Source organism: Sus scrofa, chromosome 18 (genome assembly GCF_054392235.1).
Source record: "Sus scrofa isolate SSC_HxYL_T2T_F1_AM1 chromosome 18, Sscrofa_HxYL_maternal_Yorkshire_Landrace_v2.0, whole genome shotgun sequence".
Lineage (NCBI taxonomy): Eukaryota > Metazoa > Chordata > Mammalia > Artiodactyla > Suidae > Sus > Sus scrofa.
Window position 1 is genome coordinate 26,417,500 of NC_139400.1, and position 23,028 is coordinate 26,440,527.

Genomic DNA, 23,028 nt, shown 5'->3' on the forward strand with positions numbered 1-23,028 from the left:
TAGTGTCATCATATTTTCCTCATTTTCTTTCTTTCTTTCTTTTTGGTCTTTTTGCCTTTTCTAGGGCCGCTCCCGCAGCATATGGAGGTTCCCAGGATAGGGGTCCAATTGGAGCTGTAGCCACCAGCCTACACCAGAGCCACAGCAACACTAGATCTGAGATCCGACCCGTGTCTGCAACCTACACCACAGCTCACGGTAACGCCGGATCCTTAACTCACTGAGCAAGGCCAGGGATCGAACCCACAACCTCATGGTTCCTAGTCGGAACCACTGTGCCATGATGGGAACTCCCTCATTTTCCTTTAAGCACCCAAGACTAAAAGCAGCAAATGTAAGCTAGAAAGACATTTTTAAAAAATGCTTAATTTCTGAAGTTTATTACCACTTTTACCTCTTTCGTCTCTTCTGGGTCTGAATGATCCACAGTTATATAAAGATCATTTTGTAAATATTTCAGAGCACTAAGGGGATCCATTTGGGCCTTTTCTTCAAACCTAGAAAAGTAAAAAAGAATAATGAGTTATGAGAAAACATCAGAAATGTCTTAGACCTGGAGTAGAATATTCTGTGTCCGAAGAAGATATTGTGGTATCGAAAAAACCTGTGTTTAAGAATCCAGAAGTAAGAATACCGCCCTATATCTAGACTGTTTATATGGGGAATCTCTGGAGATGTGATGATAGGCCCAGGCTGGGGCCCTAGAGACTGGATAAGAGCACTTCCTACCCTCCTTTTTTTTTTTTTTGCTTTTTAGGGCCACACCCAAGGCATACGGAGATTCCCAAGCTAGGGGTCTAATCGGAGCTGCAGCTACTGGCCTACACCACAGCTCACGGCAACACCAGATCCTTAACCCACTGAGCGAGACCAGGGATCGAACCCGCAACCTCATGGTTCTTAGTTGGATTCGTTTCCACTGTGCCACGATGGGAACTCCCTACCCTCCTCTTAAAACTATAAACTAAGATTAAATCAACTGCAAAAATAGTGAATATGTCAAATTTTTATATAATGGAACTACAAAATAGCGAAACATGTTTCATAAAAACAAGCAGAGGTTAGAGTTGCAAAAATAGTGAATATGTCAAATTTTTATATAATGGAACTACAAAATAGCGAAACATGTTTCATAAAAAACAAGCAGAGGTTGTTTTTTAGTGACTCAGTGGTTGTTTTTTATATAATGGAACTACAAAATAGCGAAACATGTTTCATAAAAATGTCAAATTTTTATATAATGGAACTACAAAATAGCGAAACATGTTTCATAAAAAACAAGCAGAGGTTGTTTTTTAGTGACTCAGAGGTTGTTTTTTAGTGACTCAGTGGAAACAAATCTGACTATTATCCACGAGGACGCAGGTTCGATTCCTGGCCTCACTCAGTGGGTTAAGGATCTGATGTTACTGTGAGCTGTGGTGCAGGCTGCAGACACGGCTTGGATCTGGTGTTGCTGTGGCTGTGGCGTAGGCCAGCAGTTGCAGCTCCAATTCGACCTGCAGCCTGGGAACCTCTATATGCTGTGGGTGTGGCCTTAAAAAGACAAAAAACAAAACAAACAAAAACAAGTAGAGATAAAAATACTCTTAGATTTGTGTAATATTCTTTCCACTGAAGGTGCTTAAACAGGTACTTTAGAAACCGAAATGAATATAACTTCTTTTTTTGCTTTTCAGGGCTGCACTTGCAGCACAGGGAAGTTCCTGGGCCAGGAGACACATTGGAGCTGCAGCTGCTGGCCTACACCACAGCCACAGCAATGCTGGATCTTTAACCCACTGAGCAAAGCCAGGTATCGAACCCATATCCTCATGGACATGAGCTGGGTTCATAACCTGCTGAGCCACAACAGGAACTCTGAATATAGGTTCTTTTAATAATTACCATTAACACTAAATGAGAGTATTTCCATGACTCGGTTAGCAATAATGATAAAAACAACTGTAGCAACCATTTGCTTTGTGCTAGACACTGTATCAAGTGTCTTATATATATTATTCATCCTCACGATAACTCTATGATGACAAGTTTTGTCATCATTAAAAGAAAAAAAAAAGAAAAAAAAGAAAAAAAAAGAAGAGAAAGAAACTGAGGCCCAGAAAGTGAATTTGACCAAGATAAGACCTAGTAAGTGGAAGTAGAATCAATGATCTCTCTGATTCCAAAGCAGAAAAGGAAATAAAAGAGTTCTTTTATATTAAAAAAAGTCTGCTTGGGACTATTTAAATAATAATTCCTTTTGTAATAGCATAATTATATATAAATTTATTTTGATAAATTGGTATGCTTTTCAAATATTATACAGAAAGAAAGAAAAGAAGATATTTAATTTCATTTGAGAAAGGAAAATAGTGAAAAGCCTTTTACAACTGGGTTCAGTTGATGGCATCAGTAATTTCGTGTCTTTAGAGCTAATTTCAGTGATAGGGTACCTGCAGGGGCAAAGACTAGTAAACATTACAGTTTTCATGTACCAGATAATACCCTGATTGTCAGCCAGCCTTACAACCCTCAGATGAGAGTTTTAGGTCATATTATTCTACCATCTTGTCCAGAATGGATTAGACCAGAGTTGTGGCATCTGAACCAAAAGCAACTGTCTTGAGCTTGATGAGCAATTTATAAAGCGGCCTGGCAGAATTCTTTCCAATAGGGATACTCTTTCTAGGAAAGATACTCTCAGAGAATCTGAATGTGAGTTACATAGGACACAGAAACCATGTAAAACACAGAAGGCAGTAAGCAAAAGACATGAGATGCGAGATTCCTGCCCTTCCTATCTTTCTCTTCCTTCCTACCTACCCTAGCCACCTACTGAAGCCATGAGGGAAAGCGGAGTCAGAAAGTAATTACCAGAACAGGAAAAGCAGATAGAAAGAAGCAGAAAGAGAAAGGCTCAGTAACTAGGAAAGCTACCACAGGAGTTCCTAACTATCGGAACTGTTTCAGTATCCTCAACAGTTCTCCATTAGGCCTCACTGTTCAAGTGCTGAGGAAGTATCTTAATTCTCTGGATATTCTCACAATAAATTATTTTTCAGTGAGCTGTCCTAAGTACGTCTTGTTTTTTTTGTTTGTTTGTTTTGTTTTTGTCTTTTTGCCTTTTCTAGAGCCACTCCCGAGGCATATGGAGATTCCCAGGCTAGGGGTCTAATTGGAGCTGTAGCCCAGCCTACTCCAGAGCCACAGCAACTCGGGATCCGAGCCGCATCTGCAACCTACACCACAGCTCACGGTAACACCGGATCCTTAACCCACCGAGCAAGGCTAGGAATTGAACCCACAACCTCATGGTTCCTAGTCGGATTCATTAATTACTGTGCCACGACGGGAACTCCCTAAGTATGTCTTTATCCTTAGTAACCTGATAACCTAACCCAGCACACACCTATTGTCCTATTAAATAAAACGAGCAAAGGGATTCATTTTCCTGGAAGTTATGTTTTTTCTTTTTCTAAACTTTTTTTTTGGCCTACAAAAACTTACTATTTTGGATTTGTGTCTGCAGTCTAGAAGTATATTTCAGCCGACAGTTCTGCCCTCTCCATAAAGGAACAAGAACTAATCCTATTAATTTTTTTTTCCTTTTGCCCCTTTCTACATCCAAATCATCAATACGTTTGGAAAATTGAATAATATAAGGAAAAATAATGGCACTTTATTTTCTGTATCACGTGGCACCACTAAGAATAAAGACACTTTCATGGCATTCAATATACTTCTTTCCCTCCAAATGCATATTTAAAAATTCCTGTTTTCACTATTTAGTAGCAAATTTCAAAGGTTGATTATTTGCCCAGTCACGCAAACTTGCTGCCTTTCAACTTCAGTCACTTTATTTCATGATTCATTCTCTTATCTTAAGACTTGCTAGAGTCTTTCACTGTATAAGTTAAAATTTAAATAATTTGTTACTGATTATTATTTTCCTTATCCACTTTCTTGTGCCACAGTGGGAACTCCTCCTTACCACACTTTCATACCTCACTTTGTGCCTTTACTATGACAAGTCACTAGTAATGATGTTTTGTACTTGAAACTTAAAACATGCCATAATGTATAATATTTCAGATTCCCACAAATTGTTATTCCATCTACCTACTGATGCATTTTTTAAAGGAGAAAAATGACTGCCAAAGATCAAAAGTAATAATACTTCTCAGGATGGCCTGGCTGTGGGAAAATGAATAATTGTACTTACTTCCAAAAGGAATGAAAATTAACTTTCTGGAGGGCAACTTATAATTCATCAATTCTACCACTATTGCAGTTTTGGATAGGGGTGCATATAGAAGTATACAATAACATTAACTACCATATTATTTACAATTGCAAATAAGCTAGAAATAATCTAAATATTCTACAAAAGGAGACTAAATTACAGAGTAGAACATTATATAGCTATTATAATTATGATTTGTAATTAAGAAAGTATTATTATAAATGTCATAATTATATACTTACATAAGTATTATTAACATGGTAATAAGATGTTTATAACACAATTAAATTAATTAAAATAAATCAGATTCAAAGCAAGATGATCCCAATTTTTTAGTTCCATAAAGAAAAATCTACTTGTGCACATATAGTTTGAAGGATATACACCAAAGTATTATTTCTGAATGGTGGGATGAGGAATGATTCAATTCTTTTTGGTGGGGAGAAAGGACTTATTTTTCTTTATTAATCAAGTATTACTTTTCCAATTAAAAGCCAGAAGAGGAGTTCCTGTCATGGTGCAGCGGAAACGAATCCGACTAGGAACCATGAGGTTGTGGGTTTGATCCCTGGCCTCGCTCAGTGGGTTAAGGCGTTGCTATGAGCTGTTGTGTAGGTCACAGACATGGCTCAGATCTGGCATTGCTGTGGCTCCGGATACAGCTCTGATTAGACCCCTAGCCTGGGAACTTCCATATGCTGTGGGTGTGGCCCTAAAAAAGGACAAAAGACAAAAAAAAAAAAAAAAAAAGAGCCAGAAGAAAGTGTTTTTAAGTAAGTTCTAATTTTTTACATATAGCACTAAACAACCTCCTTTAATCATTAATAGGCTTTTGGTCAGGAATTTTTTTTAAGAAGCTCAACTTAATATTCCAACTACAGGAGTTCCCTTCATGGCTCAACGGTTAATGAATCCGACTAGGATCCATGAGGTTGTGGGTTCGATTCCTGGCCTCATTCAGTAGGTTAAGGATCTGGCATTGCTGTGAGCTGTGGCGTAGGTCGCAGACACAGCTCAGATCCCGAGTTGCTGTGTCTGTGATGTAGGCAGGCTTTTGGAGCTCTGATTCAATCCTTAGCTTGGGAACTTCCATATGCAGCAGGTATGGCCCTAAAAAAAAAAAAAAAAGCAAAAAACACATTCCAACTATAGTTGTTATATCCGATTCAGGGAAAAAAATCCAAAAACTAAGATTTTTCCAAATTCGTATCCTTTTAAAAAACAAAGTTTAGCATTAAGTAAAGTACCAAAAAGAACAATTTTAGCAGTGTAAACATTAGCTGAAGGTATCTTAAGTTTAAATCTTATTAATGAGAGACTTTATCTCTCACTATCCAGCCAAAGTGAAGATTCAGACCCTTTCTCCTGTAAATTCTTTAGGAAGTACTCAATTATTCATAGTAATGTCAAAGTAACAGAAGTAATTAGCTTCTGTTATTAATTTATTGCTCAAGCACAACTTGTGAAAGCAGAGAAATAATAAACATATGATAAAGGAACACAGAAATTTTATGTACCTATATTTTATATAAACTATAACACACATACAAACGCACATATGGATGCATGTATGTATATATATATATATGTATGTATGTAGAGGTAGGGGTGGTGAAGTGTCAAACTCTGGAGTCAAATACTCTGGATCAAATCCTGGCTCTGTCATGTACAGGTGAGTGACAACCTTAGATGAGTTATACAATCCATTTAAAAATGCTTCCATTTCTTCTTTTATAAAAGAGCAATAGTAATAGTACCTACCTAACAAGCTTATTATGAGAATAATACGTAGCATCTAGCACACAAAAATTGCTTATAAATGGTACTTATTATCATTAAAAACTAACCTTCTCTCCCTACAAACTACAATCTAACACTGTTAGTAACCAAAGGGACAGATGTATTTTTCTGCATTTTTCAGTAGCTTATCACCTGCTAAGGCTAAAAAGGAAACATGACCAAGGAGATATATATGAAAATGTTTGGTTACGTGATTTTGCAACTAAACGGCAAACGTAATGATGTAAAACTAAAACCATATTTAAAGCTGCATTCTGAAACATCGAGTTATAAAGAGATTATTTAGTCAACTATGTCATCACATTCACTGTTAAGAGAGTCAACAATCAGCTAAACATGTCAATAATCTAGAACTGATGTAATTTGTAGTGGTTAGACCTTGAGTTACTTGAAGGCAGGTTTAATCACCTTTATAATTTTTAGCATCAAGATCTATCTTCCCTTTGTGTCTTCCTTTGAAAGACGAAAGCAAAGATAAGAGTAATAGGACATGCACAAAAATGATGATCTTAGCAGTATTTACATTGTCATGTCACTAAATTTCCAAAGACAAGGTAACATCTCCAAAGCTTAGGTAATAACAACAATCGCTGATAATGTTAAATAAAAGTTTTTAATGAATTATTTTTATACCTGTGTTTCCTTATGAGGTACTTGCAATGTCTCAGTAAGTAATCTTTTGAAGGCCTACACAATTTCAGTGACCAGAAGTCATCTAATCTCATCTTTGGGGAGCAAGATTTTCCTGGATTCCCACCAAATAAATAATGAACCTATAATAAATAAAACAAACCGGATTTTTAAAAATGCATGCATACTCAAGAAACTATAGAAGTTGCAGTAAAATTTCTTCATTTTGGTAGTAGTGTGTAACAGGCAACTAGCTTTACTCATACCAAAAAAAAAAAAAAAAAAATCAGTGCATTTCTACCAAAAGCCTCTTTTGATTTTTCTCAACTTTTCATTTTACTTTAAAGTACTGTGGCTACTTCCTTAAATTACATTTTACGTTAAAATAAATTGCATTACCACAATTATACTCAAAATAGAAGACACAAAACAAAAGCAATGATAATAAGATACTCCAAGATAGAGTTTGCCTAAGGCAACAAACAATGGGAATTACCAGTTAATCAAGTGTTTATCATAATAAAATGTTATCTTTTAAAAAACCCACACACAAGTTGAATCACTGGAGGCTGACATTAACTAGAAGTTTTAAAAACTTTAGCATCTTGGAGTTCTCATTGTGGCTCAGAGGAAACAATTCTGACTGGCACCCATGAGGACGCAGGTTCGATCCCCAGCCTTGCTCAGTGGGACCTGGTGTTGCCGTGAGCTGTGGGGTAGGTCACAGATGCAGCTCGGATCCTGAGCTGTTGTGGCTGTGGCACAGGCTGGCAGCTATAGTTCTGAATTCTCCCCTAGCCTGGAAACCTCCATATGCCACATGTGTGGCCCTAAAAAGACAAAAAGAACCCAAAAAACACAACTTTAACATCTTAATTTTGCTTTAGCCTTAATACCGAATATTAAATGGCACAGATGATTTGTGAAATAACTTTTAAAATACTATTCAATTAACACCGAATAAGAAATGTAAAAGGAAAGCAACAATGATTTCACTATAATTACGGTTTTAGTAATATTCTGTACTCAAAGTATTAAAGCACTACCTGAAATTCTGAAAACATTTATAATCAGTATTATACACCAGAGATAATATTTCTATCTTATAGATGGAAAATCATTTATTTTTTTTTATTTTTTATTTTTTTTGTCTTTTGTCTTTTGTTGTTGTTGTTGTTGCTATTTCTTGGGCCGCTCCTGCGGCATATGGAGGTTCCCAGGCTAGGGGTCGAATCGGAGCTGTAGCCGCCGGCCTACGCCAGAGCCACAGCCACAGCACCGCGGGATCCGAGCCGCGTCTGCAACCTACACCACAGCTCACGGCAACGCCGGATCGTTAACCCACTGAGCAAGGGCAGGGACCGAACCCGCAACCTCACGGTTCCTAGTTGGATTCGTTAACCACTGCGCCACGACGGGAACTCCGGAAAATCATTTATACTTTAATTTGGGAGACTCTTAGAGAAAGGGCTTTTACTTACTTCCACGGTAACTTTTACTTAATGTTCTCAAATGATAGAGAATTTAAATAATCAGCTATGGCCTAAACAGAATTAATACAGGTTCTGTCAGCAATTTTTGACATAAGCTGAGTACAGTCATTAAGCTACATGTAAAGTTTAAGGGAGTAATAGTTAAACTACTCTGACTACTTAGTGACATTGAAACTTCAGGACTATTTTCACAATGATGGAAATGATGTGTCAATTGTAGATAGGAAAAATAAATATAAGACTTCTTATATGAAGACACATACATATAACTTCGGGAAAATCTAAAAGCCCGAAGTTATATGTATGTGTCTTCTCAAATCATGGAAAAAAGTATACAAATGCTGCAAAGTGTACATCTACTTCATATTCATGCTGTAGAAACAACAGACCATTCTCTGTATCAGATCTAAGCAGCTGAGCAGCAGCAACCGCTGACCATTTTCATAAGAAGAAAAGTGCCAGGAATTACAGACTATGCAAAAATGTTTATTCTCTTAAGGAATTTTAGGGATTTTTTTTTTTTAGGCAATACCAGCAGCATGTGAAAGTTCCTGGGCCAGGGATCAAACCCACACCACAGCAGCAACCTGAGCGGCTGCAGAGACAACACCATATCCTTAACCTGCTGTGCTACAAGGGAACTCCGGGGAGAAATGATATTGAATGTCTACTATACATTCTATTAAGTGTCTGTTATGTATTATAATTTTTAATACAAATTATGTAAAAATATTTAGAAACATATATTTTGAGATTCTATCAGATTGTATGTCATGGGAAGTTTACAGGTCAATGCAATTTGCATACCTTGTGTAATTCATCATATACAAGCTGATGGGCAAATCGTGGACATGGTTCTTCCTCCTGAAGACTTTTACTTGGATTATCCTTTGCAGCCTGATCATTCTTATAGACACAAGACCTGTAAAACATTGCTCTTAAAGCATTCTATCCCAGAAAATTAGCAGCACACGTAATGTTAATACAATCGTAGCAAGCAAATTAACTGTATGTTTAATTATCAGTTAAAAAACATAAATCGTTCACACCAAATCTTAAAATTCTGGTCACTCTCATAAAATAATCTGACTGTTAGAACTGAGTTCTGAAATTCTTTAATGTTCATCAAGAACAGGAACAGCATATATGAAGGCTTAAATCAGAGGGTGAAAGGGATGATATACCATTTATCTATTCACAACAAAAAAGTTCACAATGGATTGCTTTCACTTCTATTGTACATAAATGTCTTTTTTAGAAAATAATAAATTCCTTAGCTGATGAGCACCATCCTCCATTACTGAATGGAGGAAATTCTCTGGAGTCCCGCTGTTCAGGAAAATATTCACTCTGTAGTAACTGCAGAACATTAGAGCTGGGTCCTCTAGGTCAGTGTTGCCCAAAACAAAATGTGCAGCAGTTCTGTGAGATGCTCTGTGACAAAAGGATCCTGGTTTGAAAATGCTAAATAATAAACCCCCCCACCTTTCTGTAGTCAAACAGCTTCATTTTATAAAACTAAGACCTGGGAACATGGTTCTCAAGTTTACACATCTACTTGGTAGCAAACGTTAGACTGAAATTCAATTCTTTTGACTCTCAAACCAGGAAACATCTATCAATTGAATAGAGGTAAAATCCAGCAGCTGAACATCACTGTGTACACAAGCACCAATATTGACTTTTCCACTCCCCAATACTGACATTAAAATGTATGATATCATAAATTAACATAAGCCTTCCATCTTTTTTCTTCTTCTGAATAAACGGACAACCTCAAATAAATGTTACACTGGGATTGCAGCACAAGAGCTACTTACCAACTATTCCTTACAATGTCATAAATCCAGAATGAATTTCTGACATTCTCTTCCCTCTTTTCCTTGTCTTTGCTGAGTCCAGATAAGACATGTATTTCATTCAGTTCTGGATCAATGGTTGCTCTCTGTGTGAATCCTGTCATTGGAACTACATATGGAAGAGAAAATACGATGACAGTATTAACATTAGTTAACAGATTAGTACTACTCTAGAAAAGATTAATACATCCTTACCCTGCTCTACCTATGTCCACAGCACTTATCGTCTAACGCACTACATAACTTTTATACTAAACAAAAAACAATTTCTTATTGCTTTCTCTCCACTCTAGAATGTAAGCTCCATAAGGGCAAAGAAAGAAAGACCATCTAGAACGTAAGCTCCGTAAGGGTAAAGAAACTTTTCATTGTTTTGTTCCCAGTGCCTAAAACACTGCCTGGCATATAATAGTTACCCAACAACTTGCTGAAAAAGTAAATAAATGCTAACTACCAGGATGGAGTTAGAAGGAGGGAAGAGGCGGAAAGAGGTGTGGAATGTAACCATTTCTGAGAGAAGGGGCAATGCTTTATTTAACTGACTTATTATCTGGGTCAGCTCTAATTCAATGGCAGAGATAAAATATTCAAATCTTGACCTAGAAAAGCAAACTCTGACATATAGGTTTGTTTAATAAGGTCAGAGTCATCTAAAATATCTGTTCATGACATACAATGAAATAATTTCCAAGAAAAATAGAATATTTTGGGGTAAAATATACCATTTTGTTTCCCTGAGTGGCTCAAACTCCCCAGAATTAATTTTCTGAGAAAATACTTTTTCTGAGAAATCCATTATATGAATGACGGTCATTCTGTATTAGTCAGTATGTTGTAAAACACTGATATGGCAAATGCAAACTTTCTCATTGTTACTTGGAAATATTGGTTGAAATATAATTTTATTTCGAATCGCAACAAATTTGCCATAGATCTAAAACAAAGCCATTGTTTCAACGCTACATTTCTTTTATACATGAACAATTATATACTCAAAAAACTAAACAAACATCAGATTGAAGTAAAACATTTCAATCAATCCAGAATACTATGGGAGGAGATGCTAAGCACTCTGATATTTATTTGTCTTTATCTACTTTAGCAAGATCAAATTTGAAGTATTTATTTTTTCCTAGTTTTCCTTAAATTCATGTGTCCTTTGACATTCATACTCAATAAATTTGTTTGGATATTTTAGAGGCTATTCCGAAATGCATCCCACAGTAAATATATTAAAATATTAAATGCACACACACACATATATAACACAATATATAATTTGAATACATCTTTATGCAAATACACTTATTTATACACAGACACACGAAACTAATCTTAATAATAACCTTAACTTTCATGCTATGTCGTTTTTAGTTGTATTTTCTAATTTGTCTTGATAAACTTTCAAAAGTGCCCTAATTCTGACCTCTGTTCCTCAGATAATCTTGGAAGAAGGATAAAATAGTAAAGAAATAAAATAATTTTCATTAGTAGTAGAAGTGGAGGACATAACTGCCTGAATGTACTGTACTTAAATTTCTTCATCCCATTTTGGATTAACACTGAGCCTTTGAATTAAGAATCCTACAACATGGGTTGACAAACTGTGGACTGATCTATGCTGCCTAGGGTCAAATCAGGCCTCATCCATTAATTTACATTTTGTCTGTAGCTGATTTCACCCCCAGTAGCAAGGATGAATAGCTGCAACGGCAGTAATTATATCTGGCTCTTCAAAGAAAAAAACTGCTGCTAGCCCCTATTCTATAATCCTTTAAAATGCAAATATCAGACTTGTATAACTTATTATAAACTACTGCAACAAACTGCTTACGTAAAAAAAGGGCCCACCGAGGAAATGGAAATTCTGGGTGGAACAGAAATCAGTGGAGAGGGAAAGAGATTTTGAATTTTGTAAAGTGAGGCTGTGTCATCAAGAGGCAATTAAAGAAGGACGGGGCTGGGGAGGCAGTAATAATGTGGAGGACTTTAAGGCCAAATTTTACATGTTTCCTCTTCCATTTTGTCACATGTGGCCTAGAAGCAGCTTTGGCACAGAAGAGAGAAATGATACCTGTTGCTTTTCAAAAACAAAAGCAGCAGGTTGGTTTATAATATTCAGGTAAGGAAGACTACCATGCTTATAAAGCCTATACTTTAAGAATTACAAAAAATTACTTTGATTAGAGAGCATACTAGAAAATATATACTCCCCATTTCTTTGATCTTTTGCATACAATATGCTTTTCACTCTCAATAATGTTGATTCATGCCTCAAAGTTATACATTTAAATGCATTACTGGCTTTTAAAAGAGCTTTACAGTATATCATTCACATACCAACTAATTTACCTATTTAAAATATACACCTTAGTGGGGTTTTTTGGTGTATCCACTGTAAAACCATCATCACAAACTAATTTTAGAACATTTTCATTATTTCAAAATAAATCTGTACCCATTAGCAGTCATTTCCCATGACTGCTTCGCATCTCTCCTTGAGGTGACTGCATCATGTGACATGTCTACCAACAATTAGTGTGCAGCCCAGAAGGGTAAAGTGAGAGGCTCTTGAGATACAGAGATCAACTAGGAATGTTATAAGTGCAATGGAGTGGACTGGACAAAGGTTAGTAAGGAAATATCAATAAAGAAGTTCCCACTCTGGTGCAGTGGGTTGAGAATCCAACCACAGTGGCCTGGGTTGGTGCAGAGGCCTGGGATTGCCCAACAAGTAGGTTGAAGGATCCGGCAGTTGCGCCAGCTGCAGCATCAGTTGCAGCTGTGGCTCAGATTCAATCCCTGGCCCGAGAACTTCCATATGCCATGGGTGTGGCTATTAAAAAAAAAAAAAAAAAAAAGGCATTATTTCCATGAAACAGATTTCATCACAAAAAGGGGTAGATGTTATGTCATAACTACAAAAAAATCTCTGGCCTGATTTAACAAAGATCAACTGTGGAGTAGAAACTTGAGAAAAGTAAAAGTGATGTTATTTTGAAGGTATCCAAATAATTTACTCTTAGAATATTCAAATGGAAAATCTCTCAAGGGTAAAATTTCTATTAATCCTTAAGTTTACAGACCCTTACAAGTATAATTTTTATTGCATATTAAAGACAAAAATGTTTATGTATGAAATATACATATAAATGCAAATAGAAGAAAAATGAAAGAACATACACCAAAGTATAAATAATAGTTATTGGGTAAGGGGAACTTAAGATATTTTAACTTTCTATTGCATAATGTGAAAACTTCCAGTATATATTGCTTTTATAGTAAGAAAAGAAGAAAAATCCAAACTAGAATATAGAAAAAAATTGGATATAAATACTGGAGACTTTTAGTAGTAAGTGAAAAATTCTCACACATCCTCCCAAATTTCCCAAGAACAAAATTTTACATTAATACCTGGAAGGCTCTTATATATAAAAGGACAGGTAATCTGAGTTTCAAAAGACAAATTTACCGACACTAAAAAAACAAAATGTTTTTAAACCATTTAGTTACAAAACTAAAACTAGGTATTAAAAATATTTTTGATTTTTTTCTCTAAAAATTAAAAATGAAAACTTGTATCTGAAGAGTTCCTAAAGATCAGGGAGTTAATTCATACTTACACTGAATACATCTAAGTTAACGGCCTTTTGCTTAAATTTTACAAACTGTACTTAAGTTTAATCCCTATTTCTATGCCATTACACATAGGATAACCATTCAAAAAACATTTCAAAAAAAAAAATCAAAAAATAAAATTTTTCTTCTAATTCAAAAATTACATGCATCCCAATATTCATAGCAGCACTATTTACAACAGCCAAGACATGAAAGCAACCTAAGTGTCCATTAATAGATGAATGGTCAAGATGTGGTGTGTATACACACACACACACACAATGGAATACTACTCACCTATAAAAAGAATGAAATAATGTCATTTGCAGCTACATGGACATATGACAAAAAAATCAAATGACAGAATAAAAACAAAATGGGCATAGTTAAAAAACAAAATCAGTGGTCTCAAGATAGAATTGATAAATTATCAGAATATACAGTAAAAGATATATAAATTATGATAGAAAAATTAAGAGATACAGAGCATAAAGCTACTGAAGTAAAAAATTTGTCTAAAAAGAATACCGGGAGTTCCCCTTGTGGCTCAGCAGGTTAAGAACCTGACAGAGTATCCCTGAGTTTGATCCCTGGCCTCACTCAGTGGGTTAAGGATCTGGAGTTGCAAGCTGTGGCATAGGTTGCAGATGTGGCTCAGATCTCAGCATTGCTGTAGCTGTGGTGTAGGCCTACACCTGTAGCTCTGATTTGACCCCTAGCCTGGGAACTTCCATACGCCACAGCTGTAGCCCTAAAAAAACGAAAAACACAATCACACCAGATAAAGAGGTAAAATAACGCAGAAGAAAGAAATAAAGAAAATTTCTCTGAACAGAAGAAATAAGTGGGTGTCCTATTTGAAAGAGCCCTGGGCACTAAGCAGGTTTTTCTTTAAAAAAGACTGCCTTTTTTTTTTTTTTTTTTCTTTTTCTTTTTTGGCCACCCCGTGGCATATGGAGTTCCAGGGCCAGGGATCAGATCCCAGCCATAGTTGTGACCTGAGCCACAGCTGCAGTGATGCCAGATCCTTAACCCACTGTGCTGGACCAGAGATCAAACTTGTGTCCCAGTGCTCCCAAGACACTGCCAATCCCATTGTGCCACAGTGGGAACTCCTGCTTTATCTTTTTAAATATGATATCTCCCCAAGTGAAACTTCAAAACTCCAGGAATTAAAAAAAAATTCTAAAAGCTTTCAGAGAGGGAAAAAGCAGGTTATTACATACAGAGTCACAAGTACCAAACTAACATTAGGCCTTTTATCAATAACAAAGAATACTAGAATACAATGGAGCAATAACCTTACAATTGCTTGGAATATAAAAAGATATGGAATAGATATTCTATTTCCTGTTAAACTAGCAATCTCAACGAGGTCAAAATAAGGAATCTTTGGATCAGTAGAAATATTAAGTTTGTATCAATGCCTGGATCTTAAAAAATTCTTCGAGGAACTATTCCAACAAAAGCATAAATGGAATCCAAGATAAAGAACGACATGGGATATAAGAAACAGGGGCAGTGATATACGACACAGGAAAAGAAAAGGAAGCTTGAAAGAAAATAAAGACCCATTAGGTCTTAAGCCTTGTATAAGACATTTGGGAATTAAAAAGTTTTAATAATGCAGAATATTTACATTACACATGAATTTATACGGTGTTCTATTCCCCCTCCCCCATACTATTTTTACCGCTTAGAATTTTGATCTTAGTGTTTTTCTTCAGTCAACAATAAATATCAAGATAATCTGATTACCACTTCTTCCTTCTAATATTTCTCAATGAGTCTTTCATTCAAGTGGGCTTCCAATATGGGTCCTTCATATGGCAAACTTTGAGGCAAAGATACCTGGTATTATTTTATTTCATCCTTACAAATGAAAGTTAGGAGGATATAAATTTCGTGGTTCAAAGACATTTTCCTTGAGTATTTTTTAACTTTGTTATTTTCTTCCATTTACTATTGCTGTTGAGCTGATATCCAGCTATCTATCTTCTAGTTCCCTTGCAGGCCCTTATCTGCTCTTCCTCCCTGAGATCTTTCAGAATTTTATGTCTTTAATATTAATTTTACTTTAATATGTCTAGGTATGTGTTTCCCCTTATTCTTCCTGTTAGGCACACTATAAGGCTTTTCGCCAATCTGAGGCCTTTTATTTTTTCTGACTGAATCCTAGGAAATTTATCTCCATTATTTCTTCAATTATTTCAACTTCTTAAATTTTCATTTTTATATCCTTCTGGAACTGCTGTTAAGATGGATATAAAACTTGTACAACAATTCTCCATATCCTTTGTTTTATTTTCTCTTTATCTTTTTTTCTTTCTTGTTTCTTCCTGGAAGAGTATTCATTCTAATCTTTCAACTAATTAATGCTTTCCTATCCATTCTACTTAAAACAGTTATTGCACTCTTTTCAAATATTTTTCATATCTAGTATTTCCACTTGAGTCTGTTTTTATGATATTTAGATCTTATTTCATGACTAACATGTTCCTTTACATCTTTAACTACATTGATAATGCTTGTTTTAAATTCTTGTTTCATCTATTGCAAGAATTCTGCTTTAGATCATATATATTGTCAGTTTATTGATTTCTTTTGGGACAACTGTAGTACTCAACTGTCTAGTTATATTGGTCTGTGAGGTAGTGTTTTTCAGAGTATCATCAATTCTTTCTGTTGAGATACATATTAGGGGGCACCAAAGGCCAGACCTTAATTAGCATCAACACCAATGAGTTTAAGGAAACTAGAGGAAGAGCCCTCAGGTGGACAGTGAAGCCTAGGAATGGAGAAGCAGTTTATCACTTCCATTTACTACTACCCCTCAGTGCAAGGGTTTCCTAAGCTTAAACCCCTTTGGGGCCAACAAGCACTTGGAACAATGCTCAATATCACTGATTATTAGAGAAATGCAAATCAAAACTACCATGAGATACCACCTCACACCAGCCAGAATGGCCATCATTAATAAGTCCACAAATAACAAATGCCAGAGGGGTTGTGGAGAAAAGGGAACCCTCCTGCACTGTTGGTGGGAATGTAAGCTGGCACAACCACTATGTAAAACACTATGGAGGTACCTTAGAAAACTATACATAGAACTACCATATGACCCAGCAATTCCACTCCTGGGCATACATCCGGACAAAACTTCCTTAAAAAAGACACACACACCCACATGTTCAGTGCAGCACTATTCACAATAGCCAAGACATGGAATCAACCCAAATGTTCACTGACAGATGAGTGGATTAGGAAGATAAGGTATACATACACAATGAAATACAACTCAGCCATAAAAAGAACAAAATAATGCCATTTGCAGCAACTTGGATGGAACTAAGACTCTCATACTGAGTGAAGTAAGTCAGAAAGAGAAAGACAAATACCATATGATATCACTATATCTGGAATCTAATATATGGCACAAAGGAAACTTTCCACAGAAAAGAAAATCATGGACTTGGAGAATAGACTTGTGGTTGCCAAGGGGGAAGGGGAGAGAGCTTGGGATTAATAGATGCAGACTATTGTCTTTGGAATGGATTAGCAATGAGATCTAGGCTGTGTAGCACGGGGAACTCTGTCTAGTCACTTATGATGGAACATGTAATGTGAGAAAAAAGAATGTATACATGTATGTGTAACTGGGTCACCAGGCTGTACAGCAGAAAAGAAAAAAAAAGGTAAAGAGAATGTAAAAAAAATAATAAAGTAACACTAACAAAACAAAACAAAAAAACCCTCTGGGGGAAGTAGAGGGTAGTTTCCTTGAACTTGAAGTGGGAGGGAAGGAAAAAATGAATTGTTGAGTAGTCAGGCCACATCTATTTTCATCAACCTTTAACTCAACTTGGATTTCTACACTGCCACAATGTTGTTCTCTGGATTCTAGCACTAGTGGTAAGAGCTATTACCCCTAGTTTCTATAGTGAAGGAACAAGAATTAACTCAAGGTATTTCAGAGGAGAAAGAGCCTGTGTCTTATTTAAAGAGTTCTTGGAAGCCAGCTGCTTTTTATTTTTTCAGAGTTGATTTGGGGGAAGAGAATCAGCAGCCCATGTTACTTTGCCACCTTGGCAGAAGTACTTTTCATCTGACAGCATTTTCTATTGCTCAAATTATGCTTTATTAATTATGCATATTGCATTACCACTGTGATAATTTTATAAAAAAATAAAAACATTGAAAAAAAATAGCATTATCAAAAACTAAAAAGATCTAAAGGTCAAAATGAAGAAAGAAACCTTCAGTCTAACATATCATAATGATTAATACAGTCTTCTGTATTAATTCTCTTCCCAAGAAGAAAACAAAGCTATCTTTTCAATTTAATAATTGTTAATGGGTACTAGTGGAGAAAGGTGGAAAGGATATGAGATTTCTAACATACAACATTTAAAAAGGTTTTGGATTCAACTGCCAAAAAGGTTGACTGAATGACAGGAATCTTAACCAGTCTTTATAAACTGACTCATGAAGGAAATTAATCAAACAGATCAGTAAACAAGATCATATGTTAATCATGAACACATTTTGAAAGGATACTGGTCTGAGAAAATAGAGAATAAGAACTGTACAACAAACAACTATTTTGCCAACTTGTTATTTCTACGGTTTTTCCAGGGAATTACAATGATAGTTGTCTAACAAGTTTGGTTTTGCTTTTTACTTTTAACATCTTTAAAACTTGAAATAGGACAGCTGGAGGGGAAATCAAGTAAAATATTTTATCTGACAATCTGACTCACATTTTTAAAAAATTTGATTTACCTAATAGGAGGAGATTACCAGAATTTGTAACATAAGGAAACACTTTAAGGAGTATAAAAAGATAAGAGAAATATTTTTGAACTCATTTCAGTTCCTGAGGAAGATACTTTTTTTGCATTGATTCATGAACTAATCTGAACCCTATTTTTTGCTTCATGATCCAATGCACATACATATTCATAATTATGATTTTAGTTAAGACACAGGAAAAAAATTTTCAGAACTGCTACAAAAATACAAAATTTAATAAAAATAGATTTCCACAAACTCCCTATTTGTTAGGATATTTTCAGCTTCAAATAACAGAAAACATGAGTAACTGGTAGATTAATTAGCTCATATAACAAATTTTTGCCAGTGGATAGTTCCAGGATGGTTGCCGCCATTCAACCAAATAATGAGCTAGGTTAACAACCTTTCAATTCCCTTGGCTTTCCTCTCATTTCTGAAAGTTGCCATTACCAGCTCTAAACATCACATCCTCTTATAGAGCATTCACATCAGAGAGGGAAAGGACTCTTTCAGCATCTGTTTTCTTGGGGAAGGTATTTTCCTCAAATGTCCTCTGGGAGACTCTCCTTATATTTCACTGGCCAGAACTGCAGCACACAGGAGGTAGGGAAAGTGAAATAACCTGGCGAAGGATAACAATGACTGCTTCAGACTAATCACAACTCAAGCCCTGGGGCTGGGCAAACTTGCTATTAAACAAAATCATGGTTTGGTTAACAAGAAAGGGCTAGTGATTATAGGGTAGCAACTGATAGTATCTGCCATATTCTCTTTTTTTTTTTTTTTTTTGGCTGTGCCAAAATGTTGAATGAGAGCCTACTGCTCAGCAGCTCTAGCAATAACTATGGTTTAGAATTCTTTTTTGGGGGGGGGAGGGGGGGCGTGCCTGCAGCATGCAGAAGTTCCTGGGCCAGGGGTCAAACCCACACCACAGCAGTACAATGCTAGAGCCATCAAGGAACTCCTTCCATTTTTTTTTTAAAAACCTCATTGTAGTTTTGATTTGCGTCTTTCTAATAATGAATTATTAGTGATGTTGAGCATGTTTTCATGTACCTACTGGCTGTCTGTATGTCTTCTTTGGAGAAATGTCTATTTAGGTCTTCTGCCCATTTTTTGATTGGGTTGATTGGTTTTTTGTTGTTATTGAGCTGTATGAGCTGTTTATATACTTTGGATATTAACCTCTTGTGGGTTGCGTCATTTGCAAACATTTTCTCCTGTTCCAAAGGTCGTCTTTTCCTTTGCTGTGCAAAAGCTTTTAAGTTTGATTAGTCTATTTGTTTATTTGTCTTTATTTCTTTTGCCTTGGGAGACTGATCTAAGAAAATATTGCTACAATTTATATCAAAGACACTTCTGCCTATGTTTTCTTCTAGGAGTTTTATGATGTCATGTTTTATATTTAGGTCTTTAAATTACTTTGAGTTTATTTTTGTATATGATGTGATGGAATGTTCTAATCTCATTGTTTCACATGTAGCTGTTTAGCTTTCCCAGCACTACTTGCTGAAGAAACTGTCTTTTCTCCATTGTATATTCTTGCCTCCTTTGCTGTAGTTAATTGACTGTAGATGCTTGGGTTTCTTTCTCGGCTCCCTATTCTGTTCCACTGATCTGTGTGTCTGTTTTGCGCCAATACCATGTTGTTTTGATTGTGGCATCTCTGTAGTATAGTCTCAAATATCGATGGATTATACCTCCAGTTTTGTTCTTTTTTTCTCAGGATTGTTCTGACAATTCTGTGTCTTTTGTGGTTTCATATAAATTCTAGGATTATTTTAGAATTTCTATTTATTTTACCTGAACCTGGGTCTCTACCACTCATTGTTTGTTTTTTGTAAAATTCCAACTAGCTTTTGACACTCAACAATACAGTACTGATTGAACTCAGTGTATTTAGCTACAAATAATTCATTTCACTGCGTAGATTAACTCTAATTTAACTGGTTACCTGATGGTGGATAATTAAAGTTATTTCCAGATTTCTTAACTCTTGCAAACACCACCACAATAAATATCTCCATACAACTTATTCTTATGCAACCGTACAAGTATGTGAGTAGGATAAACTCCTAGAAAACAATGCCTGGTTAAAGAGTATTATGTATTTTATATTTTACTAGATTTCAACATTCAATGAGTGATTTTTAAATTTACATTTTAAAAATTATGACAAGATGAGCACCTATACAGAAATAAATTTACCAGCTTTTTAAATATTTTCTTAGTTGAGCTATCTATTTATGTCATTTGCCACTGTTCTACTAAAGTGTTATTTCCTTTTTAAACTGACTTATAAGTTTTTTGCTTATTACCCTTTGTTTTAGTTGCTAGTTTGTCACTTATTTGATATTTAAGTATTTTTCCATATATAATTGTTTAATTTGCAAAAAACCAAACTAAATCTCTTTCCTTACAACTTCTGGGCTTTGTGTAATGTTTGGAACGGTCTCCTAATCCTAAATTATTTAAAATAATTAGGCAAATTTTTCTTTCTTAAGTATAAAACTTGAGTCTACATAGCATTTTCGTGATGTAGACATCAATTAGAGCCCTAGATTTTACTTTTTGCTTATTTCCAGGTCTGAAGTGATATCTCAGTGTCATTTATTGCATAATCTATTTTCCTTCTCTAATTGGAAATGCTACTTTACCATATAATAACAATCCTCTAATGTATTTGGGGATATTTTATACTATTTGTTGTATTTCACTTCATTAATCTGTACAAAACTGTAGCTTCATAAATATCTGGTAGAATTACATTACCTATCATTTTCAAAATTGTCTTTAGTGTTCTTAAATGTTTAACAAGTGAACTTTAATTCACATTTATTACCAAATGACCTAAATTTTCTATTAAAAAATGTACTATTTTTATAAGCTTGTAACTAGCAAAAACATCCCTGGGAGAGTGAAAGAGGGAAGTTATGGAAAGTTATTATTACCAGTAATATTGAGAAGAAAAAAAAGTACATAATCCATTTTATCAGAATAATGGCACACCAAAGATAAAAGACGCTAAATATTAAAAATAAGCACTACCATTTCCTAGCCCAGTAACTAATCTACATTAATGATAGAAAATCATTAGCTTCAGGATGTTCTCTATACTGCTGACTTGGCTTTATTTAGTTAATTGATAAGAGTCTAAAAGGGTCAAAAACCTAGGAACTTATCATACATACAACACACAGATTTTAAAAACAAACAAACTGACAATGTCAATAATCATAATAAACACATTCCCAGGGTGGAAATGAAAAGTTTTCATGAGAATATGTTTACAGATAAATCTTGCAGACATAACTAACCTAGCCCTTGTTTGTTATTTTTATAGCCTGATAACAGCAGAAAGAAATGAAAATTAACTGTCAAAAATTTGGAGAAAGACGTGGCCTTAATATCAACTGGTCTATTCCCCTCATTTTCAGATGAATAATCAGTTCTAGATAAGTTATATTACTCTGCCAAAGCTGCAGAAGAATGAGTGGCAGCCCCAGATGAAGAGAGACCAAATCTTCTGATTCTGAATTCGCTATTCTTTCGGTTATACCAATCTGCCACTATGATTAGGACAGAATGGAATAAATAGCGGCAGATGTAGGAAAATACAGTCTACAGAATTTAAGGAACAAAACAAGTAAACATATTAATTATTATAGAACTGGGATTAGACTGTAAGAGCTCTACACCATCAACGCCCAACTTAGTATCTGCCAAATGATGAAGACGATATATGTGTGTTACCTTGAATAACACATATATGACAAAGTAATCCCATTATAAAAGACTGATTTTCCTATGGCAAATCATAAAGTTCTGATGGTGTGACAGACCTTCAAACATAATTTTCAATTAGTGTTAAATAGAGCTTACATATGGGAAGTCTGCTAAAACCCTTGTGTTCATAGACTTACTGCCAAACGTTATTCAGAAATAAACCCAAATTTTGGATGTGCTGAATTTTGATGTAATTATGTACGTGTTAGACACAATACTAATAAATCCCTTCTTTCTAAGCAGCTGCCAATCCAATGATTTAAAATATAATTTCCTTCTGAGGGAAACAAAACTGCTATACTCTAGTTAAAAGATGAGTTTATGTTTCTTTAGATCTTAAAATGTTAAATCTGAGATCATTCATTTAAGTAATTATAAAGAGCAACCATTTAAGATTTTATAGTATCTAACCCAATAAAAATTATAACAAGTACCAATTTTACAATTAGATATACCACCTCTAGTTAGTGATCTCAATAGTTCACACAAAACTCTGATTTCAAACAATCCAATTTGAAACTCACATAAAAGCAGTTTTAATCAAATAATCCACATTACTGAATCACAGATAAACACAGTAATTATGTGTTAAGTCCATCTCAGATTACAATAATTAACTGTAATAAAACAGCTTTAGAAGAATAGTTAATAAATAGAATGTTTAAATAAGTCACAGAGCATCCATGTAATAAAACTGGTGTTTTTTAAGAATACTTAATAATACAGTAATTTAAATAGCACTCTGTCTTGTCTTTAAAAGAACTTTTCGGAGTTCCTGTCGTGGAGTGGTGCAGTGGTTAACAAATCTGACTAGGAACCATGA

At 35.1% G+C, this 23,028-nt stretch overlaps 1 protein-coding gene across 23 annotated transcripts in view; it reads right to left on the bottom strand.

Moving 5' to 3' along the window:
• Positions 1-23,028, bottom strand: part of MKLN1 (muskelin 1) — a 335,895-nt gene that overhangs the window by 26,076 nt on the left and 286,791 nt on the right. For 18 of the 23 annotated variants that reach the window (XR_014833841.1, XM_021078931.2, XM_021078930.2 and 15 more), the window contains 4 exons: positions 9,969-10,116; positions 8,956-9,070; positions 6,659-6,798; positions 395-497 (listed from right to left, as the gene is read on the bottom strand). Coding sequence is in view for 17 of the 23 variants with exons in the window: in XM_021078931.2 (XP_020934590.1) it covers positions 395-497; positions 6,659-6,798; positions 8,956-9,070; positions 9,969-10,116 (506 nt within the window). In the remaining 6 variants the exon portion in view is untranslated. Of the gene's footprint in view, positions 1-394; positions 498-3,434; positions 4,764-5,143; positions 6,799-8,955; positions 9,583-9,968; positions 10,117-23,028 lie in introns of those variants that run through there. The other 5 variants (XR_014833838.1, XR_014833842.1, XR_014833837.1 and 2 more) reach the window with 3 other exon arrangements.